Below are 24,313 nucleotides of genomic sequence, written 5' to 3'. Positions count from 1 at the left end.
CTCCCACACCCCACATCTAATCCTTTTCTGTCAGTCTTACTCATCTCTTCATTACCTTGGGGAAGCCTTTGCTGATCCCACCCCACAACTGAACTAGATTACCTTTCCTGTTATACATTCTCATAGCATTCCTCACAGAGCTTATCATGATGGCAATTACCCTAACTATCTGTGCCCTTATTTATTTAATGTTTGACTCCCTATAGACTGCGAATCCATAAAAAAAAATTGTATTTTTCAATCCTGAATCTCCAGTGCCTAACAAAGTACCTGTAATATAATGGATAGGTACATTCATGCATGAATGATATAATTTGTAAAAGGTACTTATTGTCTGATATATACTGTATAAAGTATAGTTTATAACAAATATTTTACCTAGTAGACGTGCAAATGGTTAAGAGCATAGATTAGGAGTTCAACATCCTGAGATCGAATCCCAATTCTTCCATTTAATATATGAGGAACATTAGACAAGCCCCTTAACCTTTTTTGCCAGTGTCCCATCTGTAAAATGGGAATAATATTAGTACCAACCTCATGAAGTCTGTAATGAAGATTTATAATGTAATTAATATTATCTACATAAAGCATTTAGCATAGAGAGCCTGGTACCCATTAAGTGTTCAATAGATTCTATCTATAATTATAATTATTAATTATTTTTATGAGTGCAAGTCTTTGATGGACAGCAGATATTGTTACGACCCCAACAAAGTTGACTCCAGCTTGCCTGGAGTCAGGGCTACTGGGACAAGGTGAGCCAAGGTCTCCTCTCTCAGTCCCACTCCCAACACAGCCAAACAGAAATCAAGTCAGAGCCGTGGTTAAGCAATATTCTTTCTTTAATTCCCCTTTGCAAATGGAAGCCCCTGAGCTGGTCCCCACCCCCACCCCTACCCCACACCTTGGGCCCACCCCAGATGAAAGGCCCCCAGATCAACCTGATGGGAGGAGGAGAGGAGCACCTCCTCCCTAGGACGGTCCATTTTAAAAAATCCTAGTCATTTCAGAAATGAGGCTGGGGACAGGAGAAGGGAGCTGGAAAACAAGGCCAGGTAAGGCCCAGCTGGAGATGCTGGGGTAGTTAGGACCCTTGAGAAGGGTTTGCAAGCACAGCCCTAAGCTCAGGGCCTGCATGGCTAAGGAAAAGGAGACAGACAGACAGATAGTCTGACTCCTCAAGGTCCTGCCTGCCTGGTCGTGGACACTGCCACTCACCACCACTGCCACCACCACAGGCCTCCAGATGGAGAATTTTCCAGTTACTCCGAGATAGGGTTTGCTAAGCATCCCCTCTGGCCCCTGATCTGGGGCATCCCTGGGGTCCCTCTGAGACCAAACCTGGGAGAAGGAGGGACTCTAGGAACATGCAAAGGCGGGGAGAAGAGACCCCCGCCCCACCCTGCTGCTCTACAGGATGGTAGCTCCGGCTGCATCTGGGCTCCGAGGGTCCTTCACACCGATGATGAAGTTATTGGTTCTCCGGCTGCCATGGACCCAGGACAAGACATCTACCTTCTCCACGTGGTGACCCCTGGCTTCCAGGAACTCAATCTCTTCCTCTGTGAACTCACCTGAAAACCATTCCCCAACATATACACATTCAGAGAGTTTAGAGCACTGGCTCAGGAGTCTGACGGTCAGACCTGAGTCCTGGTCCTGGATGCCCTACTAAGGAGCTGTATGACCTTGGGCAAATTGCTTTACTTCTCTGAGCCTCAGTCTCATCATGTATAATAAAATGGGTATTATCTGAGAACCTACCACATAAAGTTGTTGCAGGGATTAAAGAAGACAATGCACACAATGCACAAAGCTCAGAGCCTTGCATATAGTAAGTGATTGATAATGTATAGTCATTCTTAATATTGGAAAAAGGGCTTGGCTTTAGGGGTCTTCATTCCACCTGCCTAGGCCAAGCTGCCATCATTACTTGCCAGGATTACCACACAGCCCACTAATGGGTCTTTCTGCTTCCAGTCCTCCTTCCTTACAGCCTATTCACACAGCAGCCATTAGTCAGCCCATGTCACTTGCCCTGCTCAAAACCTTCCAACAACTTTGATGACTCTTAGAATAAAATCCAAAGTCCTTACCAAGGCCTCTAATGCCCAACATCATCTGGAAACTTGTAACTCTCTAAACTCCTCTCCTCATTTCCTTCTACTCTCTCCCTTGCCTAACTCTGCTCTAGCCTCCTTGCTGTCCCTCAAGTAGGTCAAACACGCTCCTACCTCAGGGCCTTTGCACTTGCTGTTCTCTCTGCCTAGAATGCTCTCCTACTAGATAATCACAAAACTGGCTCCCTTACTTCATTCCAGTCTTCAAGAACTTCCTTGGCCACTATCTAAAATAGCGGCCCCTGTCATCTTTACCTTGCTTTATTTTCTTTCAAAGTACTTACTGCTACCTGCATCTTGTTTATTTATTTACTGTGTCTCTCTCCACTAGAATGTAAGTTTTTTGAAGGCAAGAATGCTGTCTTGTTCACTATTGAGTCCCAGTGCTAAGAACAGGGTGAGGACACAGTAAATGTTAAACAAGTATTTTCTAGATAAATGAACAAATCCCCACTCTCTCACATAAGTTCAGGTCTTCATCATCTCTAGCCTGGACCATTATCCCAGATTCTTCTTGTGTTTCTCTGACTTAAGTTCTCCTCCCTTCAATCCACCTCCCCCACATAAAACAAATCGAGTCATATCCCTCCCCTGCTCAACTAGATAAAGTCCAGACTTCTTAACATGAACCTCCATGGTAAGCCCTGTAACCTCACCTCCTACTACTCCTCAACAAAAATCTGATCTTCTTACTTCCCCAAATGGGATGATTTGGGGTAGTTCTTGAGATAAAGACACACATTAAATAGCATTACATCACCAAGTTGGAAATATATTCCCTTTGTGGTTCACTTTCAATCCTTTTGATAACAGAAAGGACTATGTTCCAGTCTGGTCTCCAACATTTCTAATCTCCCTTAAAAGAGAGAGCAGACCTCAGAACATTCTATGGGCAAAAATGTCTAACTAAAACCTAGAAACATTTGATTTTTTTGTAGCTGTTTATCATCTATTTGTGGCAAATGATGCCATTTTTCCATTTGTGATTATGATATAAGGTTTACTTTTAAAATACATTCAGGTTTAAAAGGAAATCCATTTGTAGACACACATCATGTAAATAATGCTTTAGATGGTGTGCAAATCTGTCAAAAGTCATGAAGGTACTGGATAAATTCTGAAGTTTGGGAAACAATGTCTCTAGTCCAGCTGGCTCCCTGGCTGTTCTCTGAGCCATTTTTTCTGGCTTTGCCCAAGCTGTTCCCCCCAACAACCCGACACCATCCAGAGTGTTCTTTACCTCCACATGCCAAATTCCTGCTCATACATCAAGGTCCAGCCAGTTGTCACCTCTTCCATTAAGCCTCCCGGAGCCCTCAGGTGGGTGAACTTTCCCTTCACCAAGCCTCTGCTCGTCATAGCCTGTCTTAGACTGTGTGCCCCTCAAGGGAGGGCTGGGATGAGCACCCTCACCCCCACAGTAGCTGAGCACAGAGCCTTATATTCTACAGAGACCTGAAGATGTTAGTTGAGCAATATTCATTTTCAAAGACTTGGCCTCATCACCCATCAGCTGGGATCCAGGTGTCACTAAGCAACCACAGGGTGTGACTACTGAGGAATTAGGTCTGTGGCTTCTACCATGCTTCAGTCCAGGAGGTATCAAGAGCCATGCGGTAAAGAACTGAGTCTTTGGTATCAACCAGGTACGTATCTGATATCAATTCTGCCATTTATTGGTTTGTCTTTGACTAGTTTATAACCTCTGTGAGCATCAGTTTCTTTATCTGTAAAATGGGGAGACTGAATAAGCAAGGACCATGTCTCATGCAATTTTGTATCCCCTTTGGACTAGCATAATACATTGTTCTAATAAAAACTCCTCAAAGGTGCACATACTTTCCCAGTTATGAAATTAAGCTGTGTCCAAAATTAAGCACCCGTCCTTTTTAGAGGAAAGTCTATCTCCTCACCATAATCTGTAAGGTCTATGATCTGGCCCCTGCCTGCTTTCTGATCTTAGCTTACCCTCACTCACCCTGGTTTCCTTTCTACTCCTAAACCACCAAGCCCATTCCTGCAGTGAGTTCTTTGCATTTGCATTTCCCTTGGCCTACAAAGCCTGCCACAGTTCTCTGCTTGGTGGGCTCTTTCTCACTCTTCAGATCTCAGCTTAAATGTCACCAAAGAGAACGCTTCCCCAGTCATCGAGTTAGTCATATACATCATCCTGCTTTAATGCTCTGCAGAGCATTTGTTTTGCTTTTTCATATTTCTTTATTCCTTTTCCTGTCTGCCTGTAAATGCAGTATCCCTAGCACCTAGGATAATACTTGGCACACAGTAGGTATTCAATACAAACTGTTGAATGAATGGTTTGCAAAATGAACAACTATATCTTACTTTACAAATGAGAAAACCGAGGCTCAGAGTGGAGATGTGAATTTCCCAAGGCCACAGCCAGGAAATGGCAGGACAGGTTCCAATCCGCAGATCTTCCACTGTTCCAGTAGGAGTTGGTTAAAAGAAACCAAACTTTCACTGGCACGGAGTTGGTGCTGGTAGAGGCAGGGGCACCCTTGGGAGGAGCCCCTTTCTCCATCCTGCCCTGTGCCCACCCCATGGGGACCTTTGCTCTTCACTCACTGTCCACCTGCAGGAGGTTGGTCTGCAGGTCGGGGTGCAGGCGGCCACGGGCCAGGCTGTCACTCAGGTTCCGGTTCAAGGTCAGGACGTTCAGCAGGACCTGTAGGCAGCCAAGGGGCAGAAGTCAGGGCTGTCCCAGAGGTGTGGGTTCAGGAATCCACAGCCTTCGTCCCTGGTCCAGACTCCTTAGTCTTTAGAACACTTACACCAGGGATGTCATCTGAGTTTCTCAACAGCCCCAGAAAACAGGCAGGCCTGTAATGACTGTCTCCATTTTACAGAGGGGAAACCAAGGGCCAGAGAAGAAAAGCAATTCATTCCAGAGTTTGGAGAGAGCTAGGGAGGAGGCATCACTAGCACCCAGTCTCCTTTAATACAACCCAAGGCTCTCCTCCCTTCTTCTTGGCCAGGAGAGGGCTAAGAGCTGGGGCTGGTCTAGTGCATAATGTGGGTACTTTCAGCTTAGTGGCTGGAAGTATAGGTAGGCTCTGTAACCAAACTGTCTGCCCATTCTTACTAAACTGAACCTAACTTCTTAACTTCTCTGGGTCTCAGTTTCCTCATCTATGAAATAGAAATAAGGATTCCTCCCAAAGTTGGGAAGCTTAAAAGGGTTACCACATGTAACACTGTGCCTGGCACTTAGTAAAATCTCCATAAATGTTAGCTATTTGTTATTATCTTCATTTTACAGATGAGGAGACTGAGGTTCAGAGAGGTTAAGTGAATTCCCCAACACCACACAGTTGGAAACTGGCAGCACTTAGGCTGAGCCCAGAGGTGTCTGATTCCAAAGCTCAGGTTTGTTAACTCACCACCTGCCAAAGTACGGGCCTGACACATATATCAGATGCTCAAGACATTCATGGAACTGTTGTGTTTTAGAAGGTAGCAGGCCCTTCCTTTCAAAAGCAGACTCTAAAGAAGGCTGCTTGTTGTTCAGATGTTGACTAGAGGCATGATGGGACTAGAGATTGACAGAACCCAGGCAGCCCAGATGTTCTATCACCTCTCAGTTCTACTGGTCCTGCGATTTCCCTGCAACCTGAGAAGACATGGCGATTCAGGGCTCCCTTTTTGCTAAAAACAATGTAGTTCATGTCCCCAGTGCTCAGGAGGGGCCTGGCACAAAGCAGCCTCAGCCCATGTTTGCTGCGTGAGATAAGGACAAGTCAGAGACATGAGGGGCATCTGCAGCCCAGGTCACAGCTTGCCTCCTGGCCACAAAAGGCCCATCACGGGGGAAAACTCACCTGGGTCAGGCTGCTGAGGCCCCGGGCAGCTCCATTGGCCCCCAGGGCAAGGTAGGTCCCACAGAGTCCTTCTGCTGGCCGGACCACAGTGGGCAGCAGGAAAGACAGTGGCCGCTTCCCTGGCTGCACCGAGTTCTCCTGTTGTCAGAGGACCGAGACCACAGGGGAATAAGAGGCGGGGCAAGACAGGAAAGGGCTACTCCACCACTCTTCCAACATCTCTCTCTCCTGAATCTTCCACAGGCGCAGTCTTCATGGGGACTGGCCCATCCCCAGGCCACAGTCTGCTGTTTGTGAAATGGGCAGGGTCCCTGGATAACTGAGGTAGATAATGGACTCACTGAGCTAAGGGGCTGCTATGGGGCTACCATGGGTGGCAGGAGAGGGATCAAGCCAAGAAAGATGACTATGAGAAAGAACAGAATAATCCCCACCCTGGTCATCTCTATCTGTCTTTGTCCTGCTGGGGTCCCAGCCTGCAGGGAGTTAAGAATGCTGCTCTCACAATAGACAATAATTCACATCTCCTTTCTTCTTGGGTCCCTCTTCAGTGCCCCTTTAGTGCTCAGCATCACACAGTCATAAACTACTAATGCTGAAAAGTACCCAAAGCATCAAAAGGGGGCCAATATCCTCACTGTAAAGTAGGTGAAGAAACTGAGGACCAGAGAGGGGGCAAGACTTTCCCTGTGTCACACAGTGAGACGGTAGCAGAATGGGACGAGGTTTCTTTGCACCCAACAGGCTCCAAGCCCTGGACTTGGGCTGGAGATGAAGTGGACACCTTGTTTAGGCTGTTTTTCTTTATAATATAATTTCCTAGAAGAAGTGGGGAGGGAGGAGCAGGCATACTACTGCACCTTCTACCTAGCCTCAGGGTCCCCAGGGGAGGAGGAAAGCAAGGCCCTACCAGGCTGGGCGCAGGGTGGTTAGCAGTCCTGTTAGGCCAAGAGAAGTCCAGCATCTGGCTGTTGAGCAGGATCCCCGAGGGGGTGATGAGGCCGCTGCCAAAGGGCCGGTTCAGGGAGCTGGGGGCCGAGGTTAGGGCCAAGTGAGCCCTGTGCCTGCCCTCACTCCCACCCACCCCCCCACCTCCTTCCTGGTCCAGATGATCTCTTGTGCCAGGTTCTGAGTCTGAGCTGGCATACCTGACCATGGCTACAATGAAGTCGTCAGGGCCCATGATCAGCACCTGGGCAGCTGTGGGAGCCCCATTTAGCTCATAGATGGGCAGGAGTGGGACAGGGGCTGCTTGGGAGTCATTGATCTGGCCCCGGAAGTAGGCAGCCTCCACTTTGCTGAAAAGACAAGAGGTAGGAGATGAACACACAACAGGCTCTCATTACACCCCACCTACCACACTTTGTGCTGACTGTTTGTGCAATTATTTGATTAATATCTGCCTCCCCCACTGAACTGTTAGGTCTATGAGAGCAGAGGCTCATTTATTCCTAGCATATAGGGAATAAACAGGAAATAGTTATTGAACTGAATGAATTTACTTAGGTGTTATTCAGGTTTTCTTCTAGAGGCAGTGTTGAAATTATTTCATGCTTAAATCAAGTCTTTTAGTAACTTGACTATATTCATTTAATCCTTTCTATGAAAGTACCTGGAACATAGGGGATGCTCAGAAAATATTTGTTTTGAATGAACAAACTGAATTCATTTAACCTAGCGTTTGTAGTCCAGAACTAAAGTTTTATTAAGAGTTTAGCTAGAGGAGGGTTTTGTATACAGGGACCTTTACTTGCTATTAGAATTTTTTCTTCAAAGCACAGGAGGACTTGGCACAGCAATAACTATTTATTGGATAAATTAAATTAATTTAACATCGGTGTTTGTGTTTTAGAGCTAAATTTGCACTGATCTTGAAAACATGCAATTTTCTATTTTTAAAGTTCAACTGAGGGTTTCTTACCTGATAATGGTTAGTTAGTTATTCTAACTGACTAGAGAATGACAAGTTACCAAGGATTACTGAGGACGTCCATTCAGTTTTCAACCACGAGGGCTAGTGGCCACACAGAGGGTTTTGTTTCAAGTGGTTTGGGGGCAGGCGGGGGGGAAGGCTTGGTTTTTAGGCTTTATCTTTGTGGCCTTGAGCTGGTTTTTGTTTTTGGTTGCTGCTGTTTCTGCTTTTTAATTATTAGCTGTTCATTTAGTCTCATCATTTGCAACTTAATTCATAGAGGGTTGTTTGAGTATCAGTATAAATTTATATGAACTATATTTTTGGCTTCTGATTTTTCCTTTAGCTAGCCTTTAAGTCAGTTATAGTAGCAGCTAAATAGTAATCAATCTTCCCTCTATTGCCAATTGAGAATAACAATGATATTCGTTGAATATTTATTATGTGCCAGACAACTTGCTAAGTGCTTTGCATGTATGATCTTCTTTAGTCCGCACCACAACCTCATGAGGCTGGCACTGTTAATGGCAGGCCCTTGTAGAAACTGAGACTTAGAGAGTTTAAATGACTTGCCCAAGGCTGCACAGCTAGTGAATGGTGAGGCTGGGATTTGAACTGAGACAGTCCGACTAGAGCCCACAATCTTACTACTATGTTATGCTGCTAATGTAAGTACATTTGAATCAAAGTCCCCACCACCTCTAGTATTTGCTTGGGGGCTCTTTTCATTGTTATTAGGCTTTCTTTTTCTACTCAAAAGGGGGAACAGATGGGTCCATATAGGTGCCCTGCTAGGGCCAAAAAAATTTGAGAGCTATATATAGTAGACCACCTTGTTGTACAGATGTGGCAACTAAGGCGCAAGGTGAGGCAACTAGTGTCACACTGTGAGTTGGGGTTGCGCTGAAATTGACTTGGGCCTTCAGGCCTTATTGCTCCACCAGCTGCTTTTCACCTGATTCTTTCCCCACACCTGCCACCGCCGCCTCTGCAGTACCCAGGGTCCTGCCCCTCGGGACCCACCTGAGCATGTCATCCATGCTCTCAGTGATGGTAGAATCGTAGGCGGGATCTCCCAGTCTGCTGGCCAGAGCTAATGCGATCTTCAGGGTCTGAAAACAGAGGAGGGGTGTGGAAGAGGTTGCCAAGCCCCTCCCAGCACCCACACCAGGTGCTGTGTGAGAAAACTTGCAGGTGATTTAGTCAGGCCTTCTGGCACTACCCCATCCCCCCACTCTTAGTGTCCCCAGACCCAGGGTGGAGTGGAGGGGTCAGCCTTACCTCTGCCACCCAGTGAAGAGCCTGTTCTCGGGATACCAGGCTGGTGAGGTTGAAGCCCTCGAGGATGTTGAGAGCACTGATGAGGGCAGGGCCTGTGTGTGGGGGTCGGGGACTGAGAACCAGGTGGCCTGAAAGGACAGGAAATTACCGACGGCAGGGGAGAGGTCAAGGCATCTCCACATCTCTCCATCACACAGACTGAAACCACTGCACTGACCCCCCTCATCAGGTAGGAAAACTACACTGGGAGGCAAAGGGACCCACCCAAGTTCACACGGCAAGTCAAGGGCAGGGCCAGGACTCCAACCCAGAACACTTGTCTTTAGTTTCCTCATCCATATGAGGAAACTAAGGCTCAAGAAAACTGTGATTTGCCCAGAGTCACACTGCAGTCCATTGGCAGAGCAGGGACAGGTGTCCAGATGTCCAGTGTCCTGGTCCACTATGTGTCTCCTTTCAGCTCCTCCCTTAGGCCAGGATATTATTCAGGGCTCCTGCTGGTCCCACCCCTGAAACTTCCTGGAAACAGCAAACTTCTCTTTCTATTTGAGGCCCCTGTTATTGGATGTCTGGACATCAAAGGAACAATAATAATACTTGACACATGACAGTTACGTTAACTAATTAACTCATTTAATCCTCATAATGGGTTCTGTTATCATTCCCATTTTACAGGTAAGGAAACTGAGGTAACAAAGAGGCAAGCTGGTCCAAAGTTACAAGAGGTAAGGGGAGCCCAGAGTACTCAAGGTACTGGCATTGCCAAGAGAACCCAGGCTGCGGAGGGCAAATGGAAATCAAATACTACACATTCAGTGCCCATTCTGATCAGGATAACTTCCAACATCATCTCATCACCTCCTCGTGGGCACCCTGAGCAGTAGGCACTATTATTATCTCCATTTTAAGGAGGGAAACAAGGCTCTGAGTGGGAAGTGGCTTGTTCAAGGTGAATGGCACAGCTGGTACTCAAACCCAGGTCTTCCTGGCTCCAAAGCTATGCTCTTCCTCTGCTCAGTATAATACCACTTCTGGTAGAAGAATCAGGCTTAAGAGATTGAGGCCTGGAATCCTGAATGCAGAGGAAGCCTCTCCTGGAGCTTGAGGTTATCTGGGTCTCCTCGAGGGGAGAAAGCCTGAGAACCTTCTGAGGGACTCAGGAACCTACCACTTTGGGTTTGCAAACATGGAGTTTACCCATGTCATAAGCTTGGATTTCTGGGTTCCTCACTGGTTTTGAGTTTGGCAGACTAAGTTCCATTCCTCCCCTGGGCCTCAGTTTCCTTTTGGCAAAATGAGGGGGCAGGTCTCTGACTGTCTTGAAGGGTTTGTTCTAACCTGAAGCTAAGATGGATTTTGGTCTTATGGACTCTTCTTAGGAAGCACAGGGCAGTGAGAGTGGGGCTGGGGAGCGGGCTGAGGCAACACAGACCCTGAATCAAGAAAACCTATGGGGCTTCCCTGGTGGTGCAGTAGTTGAGAGTCCGCCTGCCAATGCAGGGGACACGGGTTCGAGCCCTGGTCCGGGAGGATCCCACATGCCGCGGAGCAACTAGGCCCGTGCGCCACAGCTACTGAGCCTGCGCTCTGGAGCCCGCGAGCCACAACTGCTGAAGCCCGCACGCCTGGAGCCTGTGCTCCACAACAAGAGAAGCCACCGCAATGAGAGGCCCTTGCACTGCAACGAAGAGTAGCCCCCGCTCACTGCAACTAGAGAAAGCCCGCGCACAGCAATGGAAGACCAAACGCAGCCAATAAATAAATACATAAATAAAATAAATCTATTAAAGAAAAAGTAAACCTACGGCCAGAACCCCAAATTCCAGGCCTTAGCCTTTGACCAGACCTCCCTCCCCATATCCTAAATATTTGGGGTAACTGACTCCACAACTACTTTAGAAGTAGGCTGATTCTGGCTTGCTTCAACGGTTGGCTGTTTAGGCAGCTCATTGCTTCGGTTTCTCTCTTGTGAAATGGGGAGGAGCCATTAGGCTCATTAGGATGTGGCCGTGGACTGGGAGGCTTCTCCTGAGTGGGGACCCTGGGAGCTGGGGGAGAGGTCACCTCTGTACACGCCACACACAGGCTTCTCCAAGAGGGCACTGTAGTTGCTGAAGTCCTCCTCAGTTATGACACCCCCTGCATGCTGAGCCTGGAGGGGAGAGAATGACCCCCACCACTGTGAGTCACACACCACACTGTGAGCATGCAGTTTAGCCTAAGGTATATGTTTGGATCATACACAGATCAAATGGTTATAAATATTGTGCCTTCTGCAGTTCCCATCATGGCCTTTAGGGACCCCATCAGCTGTGGGTACCCCAGGAAAAAGGAAGGGGAAAAGCACTAACAATAAGCACCCATTATGTGCCAGACATTGTACTGGATACAATCTATGAATGACCTCCTTAGCTTGGCATTCAAGGCCCTTTGTGATCTGGCCCCTGCCTACCTCTCCCACTTCACGTCCTGCTATTCCCCAATGAGCTCTATTCAGCGACCCAGAGTGACTTGCAGGTCCTGAACTCATGACTACATGTCTTTGCACATACTGCCCTCTGCCTATGTAGAAGGAAGATTTTCCACTTACAGCAGCACTTGCCTAGGAGATATCAAAACTGAATTCTGCATTTCACTATAACCAACTAAAGCCACTCAAAACCATGAACTCTGGATGACCCTCGCAGGACAACCCTTACTGGACGTAACTGAGCACTCTACTGACCAATGATCTAATCTTGTACAAACTGATGGGCTCATTCTATCCAGCGTGCTAATTTTTAATCCTAAATTAGCATAACCACTAGGAATCCTCTCCTTTTTTAGTACTTTTAAGTACCTGAAGCCCCTGACTTCTAATCTACCCTCAATGACCTACACACTGAATTTCTTGGCTTTGTCTGGTAAGTTAATAAACTCAGCTTTGGGTTTTTCTCTCTTAAAGCTCTGATGGTCTTTGTTAGAGTTTCCTTCATCCCCTTCTCCACCACCAGGAGAGGATATGCAACCCAGGTCTGGCTAATCAGATCATTCCTTTTCTGTGCTACCATGACTGGTTTGGGAATAGTCATGAGACCTATGATGGGCTGATGAGACATAACCTTGAGGCTTTGCTGGAACTATTTGAATGAGAAAGGCTCTTTCTCTGGGACGGCCTGCCGGAAGGATGGCTGGTGGAGAGCAGGTGTGGAAAGGATCTGACAGAGTGATTTCAAACAGCGGAAAGTAGAGTTGTGAGGCCGAAAGGAAGAGAGACAGAACAAGTCCTTACAATGTAGATGGAGTCCCTGGACCCAGTAGATCTAAAACCAGTATGCTGCTGGACTTTCCAGGGATGTCCATTTGAGACAGGCACCTATCACCACATCCATAACTCCAATGCCCAGCACAGAAGCTGGCACAAAGCAGGCTCTCCATGAAAGTAGAATGAATGATGGACCTGTTTAATTGCCACAACTGTATGGCAGAGATAGATACAACCACCCGCATTGCACAGATGAGACAATCACTGAGTTGGTCTGTGTATCCTTATCTAGAACAAAATTTTCCGTTAGTGGTTTCGAACTACCAACAATAGTTCTCAGAACCCATTATTGCCTCAGATTAAGACTCTTTGGGGTTGGGTGGTAAGCCCTTGTGTCAATCCTCCCCAGTCCTGACAGTCACCAGTGAAGATGGTGTCTCCCTCGGTCCGTAGAAAATCCAGGGAGCAGGGTGGGATTGTGGGCTCAGGGAAGCTGAGGCTGATCATGGGTCTCCACCAGGCCTGGGAGGGCCAGGACAAGCCACTATACAGGTTGGCACCAGCCCTGGGGAGCTCAAAGGTACCGCTCTCAATCAAGACAAAATATTCTCATCACCCTAGGAGGTTCTTTGTGCCTCATCCCAGTCAACCCCTCCAATCCCCCAAACTACTAATCTGATTCTGAGGTTAGTTTTGTCTATTCTAGAATTTCAAGTAAATGGAATCCGCAGTAAATATATGCAGAAAGAAAGACAGGGAAGTAAGGGGGAAGAGGACTTCTCTGCAGTAGGGTCCTCCGCCACAGGGCCGGGGGTGCCCCACACGCTCACCTCTGCCACCATCTCCAGCGTGAGGTTGCCACCGGCATAGAAGGCAGCGGGGCCATAGGTGCCAAGCACATCCAGCACCGCCGCCAGGTCAGGCCGTCGCAGCAGTGAGCCAGGTAGTGGCGGGTGACCCAAGGGCAGGAACGTCTCACGGAAGCGCTCAGATGCATTGGGTGGTGGCTGTTCGGCCAGGGCTTGGGCTGCGGGCAGGGACACGAGGCTGGGATGGGGGTGTTGGGACTGTACACGCAACAGGTGGGGTGGGTGAGGGCTGAGAGGCCGGCCCTAAGCCCTCCGGCCCCCCAGGAGCCTGTTACAGAGGAGGTGGGGGTAGTGGTGGTGTATATGGGCCATTCCCAGATCCCCCCTCCATTGGAGGATCCCTCCCAGTGAAGGTAGGGTGGTGTGGGGAGGGGGTCTGAGGAGCAAACTGGAAGAGAGGCACTTCCTGGCTTAGGACCTAAATCGCAGAGGTTCCCTCTCCCCTCTCCATCAAACTCATGCCTTTCCCTCCACCCCCAGGCCCCACTGACCTAGATCATGGGTCATGTTGAAGCCATCTTGGGCCACAGCTGCTGCGAAGGCGAGGACTTGGGACCATGGCAGCCTGGGGGAGCCGGAGAGCAGGGGGTGGAGGAGGTCCTGGGGGGAGGAAGAAGGGTCCTGGGGGGGGAGGGGGGTTCCAGGGAAGGAGAGTCCTGGCAAGGGAAGGGGATATTAGGAGGGGGGAGTTGGGAAGGGAAGAATCCAGGAAGGTAGGAGAAGGCCACCCAAGGAGGAGTGCAGGCAGGGGCCCCTGGTCCCCAGGGGGAGAACCTTTACCTGCCATAGAGCTGGTGAGCTTCGTGTAGCCCCTTCACCATTCCGGGAACCCCCACCAAGAGCCCGGGCTGGGCAAGGCGGGCAGGTGAGGGAGAGAGGAGACCAGGTCACTGGAAGGGGGGGCGCTGGGCTGAATTCCGCAGAGCCCCAAGCCAGGGATGGGGGGCTGGCACAGGGGAGAGACACAGGCCAAGTATCCCAGAGGAGGGACAAGCTATCCCCAGCAGGCATCCCTCCCACCTCCCTGACTTCCTATCAGCAAATGCAGAAAGGCCTCCTTTATCTGTCATAGCTGAGGGATTTATAAATTAAGCAAACCCTTTTAAGAGCCAAGACATAACAATTTAGATGGAAACCTGTCTAGATTGGATTATACCTACTCTTGCCTTTTAAAACAGTGGACAAGTGACCTTCATTTAACGTTTTCATTAACACACCACCATTACTCTGAACTGTGATAATTCAAGGGTGTGTTTGGCTTTTGCCACTGCACTAAATATCTATTTTTCCAAGTAATTCTATTTCCTCCTTTGCTCTCAGTAGATAGCGGGTTTGCCTCCAGCAGTTCCTCTGTAATCTTCCAGTACGTCATGGGCTAGGAAAGTTACGAATAACAGCCTCAGAATGAGATGTGTGAGTGATAGTGCAGCTACTTTGTAACATCTCAGACTGCTCAGTGGCTCTTTTTCTTCCTTCTTATGTGCCAGATAGGCAAGGTCACCAGAGAAGTAAGGTGGTGCTGCACTGCCTGTTATCAAACATTCAGATTTTCTGGTTCATTATTATTATTATTTTTGGCTGCACCTTGCAGCATGCGGGATCTTTCCCCTACCGGGGATCGAACCCGCATCCCCTGCAGTGGAAGCGTGGAGTCTTAACCACTGGACCGCCAGGGAAGTCCTGGTTCATTATTTTATTTTGGGGGCTGCCTATCTCCCTCAGAGCCTAAGAGCATCCTGCTTAACTCTTTCCCTCACCTCCATAGTAAATATTCAGCAAGGTAATGCTTGGGTTAGCAGAAGGGCAGTGAAGGGAGACACCCCCTCTTCTCACCAGGCTCCCCACCTTGGTCTCCCAGGATCTCTGCAGGGCCTCTTCTCTGAGAGCCCCTGGTGCAGACTCCCGGAAATCAATTAGGTGGCTCTTATTCCGTCGGATGTCATGTACCAGCATCACACCCCCACTAGGAGAGACACGGAAGGGGGAGGGTGATGATAAGATGCCACTCCTCTGAACAATTAACCTGCCGTTCCTCAAGCCCCCCACGCTGATGGCTAAAGGTTCAGTCTGTCATCAGGAGTCAGGTGTCTGAGCTCCCTCCCCAGCAGAGATTCAGAGACTCAGCTACCCTACCAGGGTGGGGAGTGAAATCAAGGGGGTGGGGGACCCAGAGTCCATGGACCTCTTCCAGCCCGTTATTGGAGCCTTTAATCCCTGACGAGGGAAAATCCAGAGACTGGGAGAGCGGGATGTTCTGCTCGCCCTCCACCCCCACCTCCCACCACAGTTGGACCCCTGCCAGCTTCCTGCACCTGCCTCTGTGGTACACCCCTCTCCCTCTCCCAGGACTGAATTATGTAAGGACAGACTGTACACAACCAAAAGTGGAATTTCTTTCATAGGGCCTGGAAGGCTGGTCTTTCAGGAGCCAAGATATGGACTTAGTCAGCTTGTCCCTTTTCTGTGGTTTGCTTCCATCTGAGACAGGGGTTACATCTGAGATAACTGGCCTGCCAGCTAACATAATAGGGAAAGCAGGACAGCTAAACAAAAGGGAGTGGTAGGAACTATGGCCAAGTGGACAGTACAAGCCCCATCACGGGAAACAGCTTCTATTCAGCTCCAGATAACTGCAGCCAGGTGAGAATGTAGGCCCAATGTTATTAGGTCTCCTGATTGTTCAAGAAATGTTAGAAATCTGGATTTTTATGAAAATTCTCAACTTTTTAACATCAACAACCAAATTTTTAAAAATTTAAGTGTGTAAACTAAACCAGGCTGTGTGCCGGGTGTAGCCCATGGGTGGCCGGTTTATAGTCTCTGTTTTAAGAAGTCTTACCCTGGAGTGTATTTTGGAGGATAAAGGATCCATTGCTTTCATCAGACTCACAGGGATTTGTTTTAAGGATTTGTAAACCCTAAAAGTTGAAGTATCACAGCCTTAATTAATGACAGTATACCCCCAACTGTGTACCTTGCTTTAGAGTTTATGAAATCCTTTTCCCAGTTAAAGAAAAATCTTCTGAAAACACCTCCTTGGACTCCATGTAAACAGAAGGGGTAAGATTGGGTGTAGAAAGAGAAAATGCAAGGAGATGGGGCCCAGTTGCCCCTCTGCTCAAACTTGGAGAAGCGCACGTGAGGCCCACAGACCAAGAGACAGAAGGAGGCCTGGGGCACCCCAACCTCCGCAGCTGGGAGCTTCTTACCCGCCCAGGCCAGAACTGTGAGGAGCCACGATCCCCAAACACAGGGCTGCTGCTACAGCTGCATCCACGGAAGATCCCTGTTTACTGAGCACCTCTATGCCCAGCGATGTGCAGTGGGCGGCATCAGTCACCACAGCGCCCTGGTGAAAGATCTGGAAGGGGGAGGGGACTAGGTGGGCGCAGAAGGGGCCCCCTGCCTCCCTAAGGCACCTCCACTAACCCCAGAACCTCCAACAGAGGGTGGGGATGGGAGCCCTGCCCTTTTATCCCCTTGACTCTCCCCTACGAGTCTTCTTTCCTTACCTCAAGTGCCTCCTACCTGATCAGTTCCCTTCTTTGAGCTCTGTCGGCCTCACGCCCAGGAGGCCCCCCCTTGAGACCTTCCTCTCCCATGTCACTGCCCTCTCCCCTTTCCATTTGCTGGCCCCCTTTCACCACTCAGACATTCCTCAGTTCCCAAGGTCTCCTTAAGCGCTTCTTCACCCCTCCTCCCAAGGTCCTCTCCTCTCCCCCTCCGCTTCCTCCTCACCTGGGGGTCCCCGAAGTAGATCTGCATGATGAGCGCCACAGTGACACCGGTGGCAAAGGTGAGGCAGGCCGTGACGATGACCGTGAGCCCGTCCTGGCGGCAGGAGCACTCGGACGCTGCCGCGGAGAACGGGTCTTTGCGCGTCTCCCGCAACGGCGACCCGTCCTGGCTGCCCATCTCCGACGACGACGACGGCAGCCGCTGCAGCCGCGCTGACTTCAGGAAGGACTCCGGGTCTGCGGGCGGCGGGGGTCGGTCTGGGCGCCTCTTACCCGGCCCTGCCCGCCCTCTAGGCGGGGCTGTTCCGTGTCCCCACCTCTCTCTGCCCCCCACCACCCCCAGTCAAACTCCACTAGACAGCACTGCTCCCCTTTCAGCGTCTCCCCATGTACCCCAGGGAGGGCCGTGGGGGTTGGTCCCCGCTTGGAAGAGACAGGGACCCCCAACTGGGCATCAGGGCGGCTGGATTCCGATCCCTAGGCCACAATGCCCGGGACCCAGGACCCAGGGCTGAGAACACTTCCTGGAGAGGCAGGGGTTGGGCCCTCCCTGGAAACCAGATCTTGCCCCAGCTGGGGCCCAGGCTTCTGTGCAAGGAGGCAGCTCCATAAACTGAGCGGAGGGGCCCTGTCTTCCAACCTTGTTTTCAGGTTCCATCCATCCATTCATTCATTCAACAAATATGGAGGGTCTGCTATTTGTCTGGTCCCATGCTAGATGCTAGGGGAAAGGAACAAACAGTTCCTGCCCTCATGGGTTTTGAAAACCAGTGGAGGAAGAAGATAATAAACAAGTAAAGGAGTATATCATTACAAGCTGTGGCAGGTGCTATGAAGAAAGAGAAGGATGACAAGGTCCTACTGTATAGCACAGGGAACTATATTCAATATCCTGTGATAAGCCATAATGGAGGGACTACCCTGGTGGTGCTGTGGTTAAGAATCTGCCTGCCAATGCAGGGGACACGGGTTCGAGCCTCGTCCGGGAAGATCCCGTGCCGGGATGCCACGGAGCAACTAAGCCCGTGCGCCACAACTACTGAGCCTGTGGGTCACAACTACTGAATGAAGCCCACGCGCCTAGAGCCCATGCTCCGCAACAAGAGAAGCCACCGCAATGAGAAGCACGCGCACCACAACAAAGAGTAGCCCCGCTCGCCGCAACTAGAGAAAGCCTGTGCGCAGCAACAAAGACCCAACACAGCCAAAACTAACTAACTAACTAAATAAATAAATATTTTTAAAAAGCCATAATGGAAAAGAATGTGAAAAAGATGTATATATGGGGCTTCCCTGGTGGCGCAGTGGTTGAGAGTCCGCCTGCTGATGCAGGGGACACGGGTTCGTGCCCTGGTCCGGGAAGATCCCACACGCCGCGGAGCGGCTGGGCCCGTGAGCCATGGCCGCTGAGCCTGCGCGTCCGGAGCCTGTGCTCCGCAACGGGAGAGGCCACAACAGTGAGAGGCTGGCATACCGCAAAAAAAAAAAAAAAAAAAAAAAGAATGTATATATGTATAACTGAGTCACTTTGCTGTACAGCAGTAATTAACACAACATTGTAAATCAACTATACTTCAATTAAAAAAAAGAATAGAATTATAACAACAACAAAAAAGGATGAAATGATAGAGAATAATGGTACATGTTGGAGGCACTTAGCTGGGGAAGTCAGGCAAGGACTCTCGCAGAGGCGACTTTTAAGCTGAGAACTAAGGGATGAGGAGCCAGCCATATGTAGAGCAAGGAGTGAGTGTGTAGAGTGTTCCACAAAGAAGGAACAGCAGGTGCAAAGGCCTTAATGTAGGAATAAGTTTGGTGCATTAGAAAACAAATAACCAAGGTTGGGGTGGCTCTGGTGTGGTGAGCAAGGGGAAAGGAAGAGTAGTAGTAGGTGGAGGCTAGGGCAGATGCGCTGGGCCTTGAGGGCTTAGTGAGAAGGTTGGATTTTACCCTGAGAGCCACAGGAGGCCACTGGAAAGTTTTAAGCAAGAATGTGAAGCCTTCTGTTTTGTGTTTTTAAAAGATCCCTCTGGCTGCTATCTGGAGAATGGATCTAAGGATAATAAAAGTAGAGGCAGGGGACATTTGAAAGCTACTTACTTGCTGGGTGACTATGGACAAGTCATTTCAAGTCATGAGCCTCACTTTCCTCATCCTAATAATGGAGCTGATCCCTAACTGGCTGGATGGGTACAAGGATTCAAAAAGGTGATGTATACCAGGCACTCTGTAGGTGCTCACTCAAAGTTATTTCTATTTCTTTTCCACCCTGGCCAGGGCCAAGACCCTCTTCCATCCCATAGCTTCCTTCCTCTGGGATATATTAGCCTTGAACCTAGGTCTCTAAATGGTCTAAGGGTCCTGGGTGCTTGTGAATAGTAAAGAAATAGCCTGATACCTTGACCTTAATATGTGACTGTACTCAAAATGTGTTTTTAAAAGTTCATTCATTCAAAATATTTTTGAACACTTGCTACTATAGCCTAGGAGTATAACCCCTTTAAAAGTCTGTGGGATATATTAAGAATTGACTGTTATATTTTCCTGTTTAAAATACTATCATGGTTCATCAATGCCAAAATGATAAAAATCCAAGCTCCTTAACCTGGTGTTCAAGGACCTCCATAATCCATACTCCCCTCTTTTGTATAAATAAGAAGCCACATACATATATAGATAATTTTTAGAAATTCTTCATGGTGGTTACTTTTGGGGGAAGATAGTGAAGATGGGAATGAGATGGAGTGGGAGAATTTTTTGTTTAAAATTTTTACCACTTACATATATTTCTTTTGTTTTTTAAAATCAATACATATATTTTTAAATAAACAGGAAAAACTGCAGGAGATAAGAATGGAGAAGAGGACGTGTACTTTTTCTCACTGTTCTTTTTTTTCACCATGAACATATAATTTGTTTTTAAATTTCTATTTAAAAAAAGAGACTTGTCTTCCAGGGGCCTCCCTGGTGGCGCAGTGGTTGAGAGTCCGCCTGCCGATGCAGGGGATACGGGTTCGTGCCCCGGTCTGGGAGGATCCCATATGCCGCGGAGCGGCTGGGCCCGTGAGCCATGGCCGCTGGGCCTGCGCGTCCGGAGCCTGTGCTCCGCAACGGGGGAGGCCACAACAGTGAGAGGCCCGCATACCGCAAAAAAAAAAAAAAAAAAAAAAAAGAGACTTGTCTTCTGGAAGCCCCCCCTCAGTTGATCATGCTTGCTTCTAACCCTCAGCACGAGCACCAGAGTCTGTAAAGAAAACTGATTCACAGTTGATAAACTAATTCAAGTTGATATTTCCAGGCACTTACCCTTAAATCTGTTTTCTCCAATCAGATATGAGGAGCCAGGAGAGTTAGATATATTCAAGACTTGGCCCCATCAGAGTTAGATATATTCAAGACTTCTTATTCTACCAATAATTTATTATGAATATATAATATAAATATAAATGAATATTGTTAGCTATTTATTCAATAAAAATATTTACTGAGTACCAACTGTGTAAGTGGTGGGGAAGCAATACCATTGATTTTGCTGATGTGTAAGGACAACAGCAGGACATTGGGAAAAGGCTAGTTTGGGACCAGAAGAAACAAGTCGTTTGGGAGAAAAAGGGTGAGTTTAATTTTGGCTATTCTGAATTTGTGGGACAACAGCAGGAGTTGTCTGAAGGCAGTTGGCTTAGTAAGCATCTAATTTTTTTTTTTTTTTTTTTTTGCTGTACGCGGGCCTCTCACTATTGTGACCTCTCCCATTGCGGAGCACAGGCTCCGGACGTGCAGGCTCAGCGGCCGTGGCTCACGGGCCCAGCCGCTCCGCAGCATATGGGATCTTCCTGGACAGGGGCACGAACCCGTATCCCCTGCATCAGCAGGCGGACTCTCAACCACTGCGCCACCAGGGAAGCCCAAGCATCTAATTTTTATCTGCTTGGTCACCATTCCCCACTCAATTTTCTTTTAGAGAACACCAAATCCCCTTTCTCCTTCCTCATTCCCTCATTCCTGATCAGAGTGAGTATATGACCTAGGCCTAGCCAATCAGAACAGGCACCTCTGTACAGTGATTGGTTTAGGTTCACGTGACCAGCACCAGCACCAATGATATTCAAACTCTGTTTTGTTTTGTTTTTTGCTAAAATATTGGGAAAGAGAAAGACTTTCTTGTCTAGATTGCTAACGTGGTAAGATGTAAGCCTGTTGCTGCTGGGGGCATCTTGCTCCCACAAGATGGGAGGTTTCCCGAAGATGAAGCCCATAAAAATGAAGGGAAAGCAAAAGATGGAGAAAATCCAAATCTTTTTCAGGTACCTCAATGCAGGTATGCCTGAAGCCCTATATCCTGAACTTTTCAGTTATGCTACCCAATAAAATTCTCTTTTTAAATGTAGCTCAGTTTTAGCTGGGTTTATGACAAATGAACCCTGAAGAGAGTTGACTCGGTCCCTGGCTTGCTTACTCCCCTAAGGGGAGAATCACTAAAGATTTTTGAAACAGGGAGTGACATGATCAGAAAAGCAGGGTGCTGGATGGATTGGGTTGGGAGCGGGTGGGGGAGAGTCAGGAAGCAGGAAGAATAGCTAGAAGCCTATGGGTAATAGAGATAAGAGAGGATGGTGGCTTAGTCTACAGTGGTGATGACAGGGATGGTGAGATGGAATTTGGAAGATACTTAGGAGGAAGACAGAGAGCATCTGACCACTATTTAGAAGTGAGCAGAAGGGAGAGAATCATGGGTGGCTCCTAGGCTTCTACCTTGGGGACTGGATGGATGGCAGTGTCATTAATTGAGAATGACATTGGGGGAAGAACAGGTGTATGGGGAAGAGAGGATGAGTACAGCATGGAACATGTTGAAGGTGAGGGACTTGCAGGACATCTAGAGGCAGATGTCTGGGAGAGAGAAGAACACACGGGCCTGGAGCTCAGAAAAGAGCAAAGAAAGTTTTCGCCAATCTTGGAGTGGTCACCATCTAGCTCTGTTTTCCACAGGGCCTGCTGTGGGGTGCCTGGCACTTGGTTCTGTGGAATGGCAGGCTAGAGGCTGGCTGGGCACAACCAAAGTCCTGCATAAGAGGATGGGGCAGTACCATCAGGTGGCACCAGCAGGTTGAGAACATAGGGGGTCATGTTAGCCAGCAGGCTGGTCCAGCTGGGCCAGAGGAGCCTTGGGGCTTGGAAGTAGTGCTGGGAGACATGGTATTGAAATGACTACACAGGCAGGATGGCAAGGTCCTTGGAACCTTAGTGCACAACTTGGCATAAGGTGCAGCTCCCTAGAAACTCAGGTGACCAGGGTCTCTGCTGGATTTTTATACAGTTGAGGGCAGAGCCTGTATTAACTCCTCAAGGAACTCCCTGAGGTTTGAGAACTCCCTCCCTTGCCATTCTTTCATCCTGAGATCTTCTCTTTCATTCAATTATTTCTTCAACAGTTTTTATTGAGAGCTTAGCACTGTGCTCGATGGTGCAGAAAGGATGGTGAACAAGACAGTCATGATCCCATCCTCACAGGGCTTATAGACATGGGGTAATCAAAGGTTGCACAAATAAATAATCACAGGTTTTGATAAATGCTAAGACATTCATAGGAAAGGAGGATAAAACATATCAGGGGTTTCCAATCTCTAGATTGGGAGCGATAGGCATTCCCAGTTGAGCTGGAAGAGGAAACTAAGACCTAGGTCAGGGTAGGTGTGCCCATTGTCACACAGTGAGTCAGGGCAGTGCTGGGACCATAAGTGGTATTCTTGGCTCCTGAACAAAGGACCTGGTTTCAGGCTGGTATCCACCAGGACACATCCTCCCACTTCTCTCCCTGCTACCTCCTGATTCCAGGGCTACTCCCTTCAGAAAAGAAGTTTTAATCTGCGGCTTTGACATGTGATGACCATAAGCCTCCCCACCCTCCCCTCAAACCCCCTCCAGGAAGGGTACAAGATAGTCAGGTTGGCAGGGGCTGCTGGTCAGGGCCAGGTGACTGGAGAATTGTGGAGGGGGAAAGAATTTGGGGCCGTCAGGCTAGGAGTAGCCACAGAAGGGCCAGGCCAGAGAGGGCTGGGCAAGAGAAGCAGGATCTGCCAGGCTGGTGAGGGATAGGGCTCAAGTGCAGGCACTGAGAGGAAGAGAGAGTGAAGTAGAAGGAGGCTCTAATGCCAGGAAGTGACGTTGAGGGAATGGGGGATGGAGGATGGAGGGTGAAGAATGGAGGGGAGGAGAGAAGCTGAGCCACATGGACAGGAGAAAGAGCATTAGGGAAGAAATGTTCAGACAGCTCTCAGCCCCAGGTGTCCCCCAAGCCCTGTCTCCTCCCTCCCTACTCTCACCCCTTGCAGTTCCCGCAGAGGGTTGAAGAGAATACAGTAAAATTCTGGAGCCTGCTTCCTAGGGGGCAGGGTACCTTACTAACATCCTGGCCTGATCCACTGCTCTGGGAGGGGTGAGGTATCCACAGGGCAGTGAAGGTGCTCTGGTCCCCAAGGACTTTGAGAGGTCATGCAGTCCATCCCCCTGTCTCCCAGTACCCATCACTCGCAGATGGATGGGAATCATATTCTCTTTACCCCTCCCTGGACACGAAGAGATGCTCAGCTTCTTCTCATGGTCTCTCCTTCCCACAATCCCTGGCTGTGGGGAAGTTCTTCTCAAGATCTAGCCTCTATCCATCCTGCTGCAGTCTCTGACTGGGTTTCTCCTATCCTGCTCTCTGTGACTAGAGAAAATCCTCTTCTAGGTGATCACAGCTGTTCCTTAGGAACTCCCCGCCAACATTCCTTCCTTATTAGTTGGTTCTTCCCAAGGGGGTAACCCCCAACCCTCCTACTGCAGTCCCTAGCATCGTTCTCCCTTGTCGCATCCTAAGCCTCCAAGGCAGAAATGCATCCCCAGCCCCACCAGATAATTAACAGACACAAGGGAGGAGAAGGGAGAGGTCCAGGAGGAAGGGAATGAATTAGGGAGATGGAGCTGGAGGTGATGCTTCGCGTACATGAAGGAGGACCGGGGACGTCCCAGGGGGCAGGGACGGGGCCAGCGGGCCTCACCGGTATCTGGGTCTCCCAGGAAGGCGTCCTCGTCCTTGCGGCTCCTCAGAGGGGCCGCGGGCGCCGGCTCGTCCTCCGGCAGCCTCGGGAAGCTGGTGATGCTCATGTAGTCCACCGGCGAGTAGGCGCCCAGGGCGCTCTCCTGACTGGCCTCGTTCTCTGCCGCCATCCTCGCCCGCGCCCCCAGCAGCGCAGCGCCTGCCGGAAGTGGGGCGGCGGGGGCCGGGCTGGGGCTGGGGTGGGTGGGGGGGACGGTGGGGAGGAGGGA

General features: G+C 49.1%; 1 protein-coding gene across 6 annotated transcripts; it reads right to left on the bottom strand.

Annotated features, from left to right (window-relative positions):
• Positions 1-901: 901 nt before the first annotated feature.
• GGT7 (gamma-glutamyltransferase 7) lies at positions 902-24,270 on the bottom strand. Of its 6 annotated transcripts, XM_082643997.1 has the most exons (16): positions 24,046-24,270; positions 17,007-17,242; positions 16,478-16,629; positions 15,102-15,231; positions 14,049-14,116; positions 13,760-13,833; positions 13,230-13,426; positions 11,220-11,307; positions 9,156-9,283; positions 8,898-8,986; positions 7,111-7,260; positions 6,873-6,990; positions 5,963-6,100; positions 4,710-4,809; positions 4,467-4,564; positions 902-1,577 (listed from the first exon to the last, which is right to left on the bottom strand). In XM_082643997.1, the coding sequence occupies exons 1-16, from the start codon at positions 24,212-24,214 to the stop codon at positions 1,515-1,517; spliced, it is 1,998 nt and encodes a 665-aa protein (XP_082500123.1). In that variant the 5' UTR covers positions 24,215-24,270; the 3' UTR covers positions 902-1,514. The 6 variants fall into 6 exon arrangements, with proteins under 6 accessions (XP_082500123.1, XP_082500127.1, XP_082500122.1 ...); XM_082644001.1 differs by lacking the exon at positions 4,467-4,564 and having other exon boundaries at positions 4,717-4,809; positions 15,114-15,231; XM_082643996.1 differs by lacking the exon at positions 4,467-4,564 and having other exon boundaries at positions 24,046-24,269.
• Positions 24,271-24,313: the final 43 nt, after the last annotated feature.

This window comes from Mesoplodon mirus (assembly GCF_964341445.2).
Source record: "Mesoplodon mirus genome assembly, chromosome: 15".
NCBI classification, from domain to species: domain Eukaryota; kingdom Metazoa; phylum Chordata; class Mammalia; order Artiodactyla; family Ziphiidae; genus Mesoplodon; species Mesoplodon mirus.
Note: the sequence above shows the minus strand (reverse complement) of the source record. Positions and strands in the feature narration are given on the sequence as shown.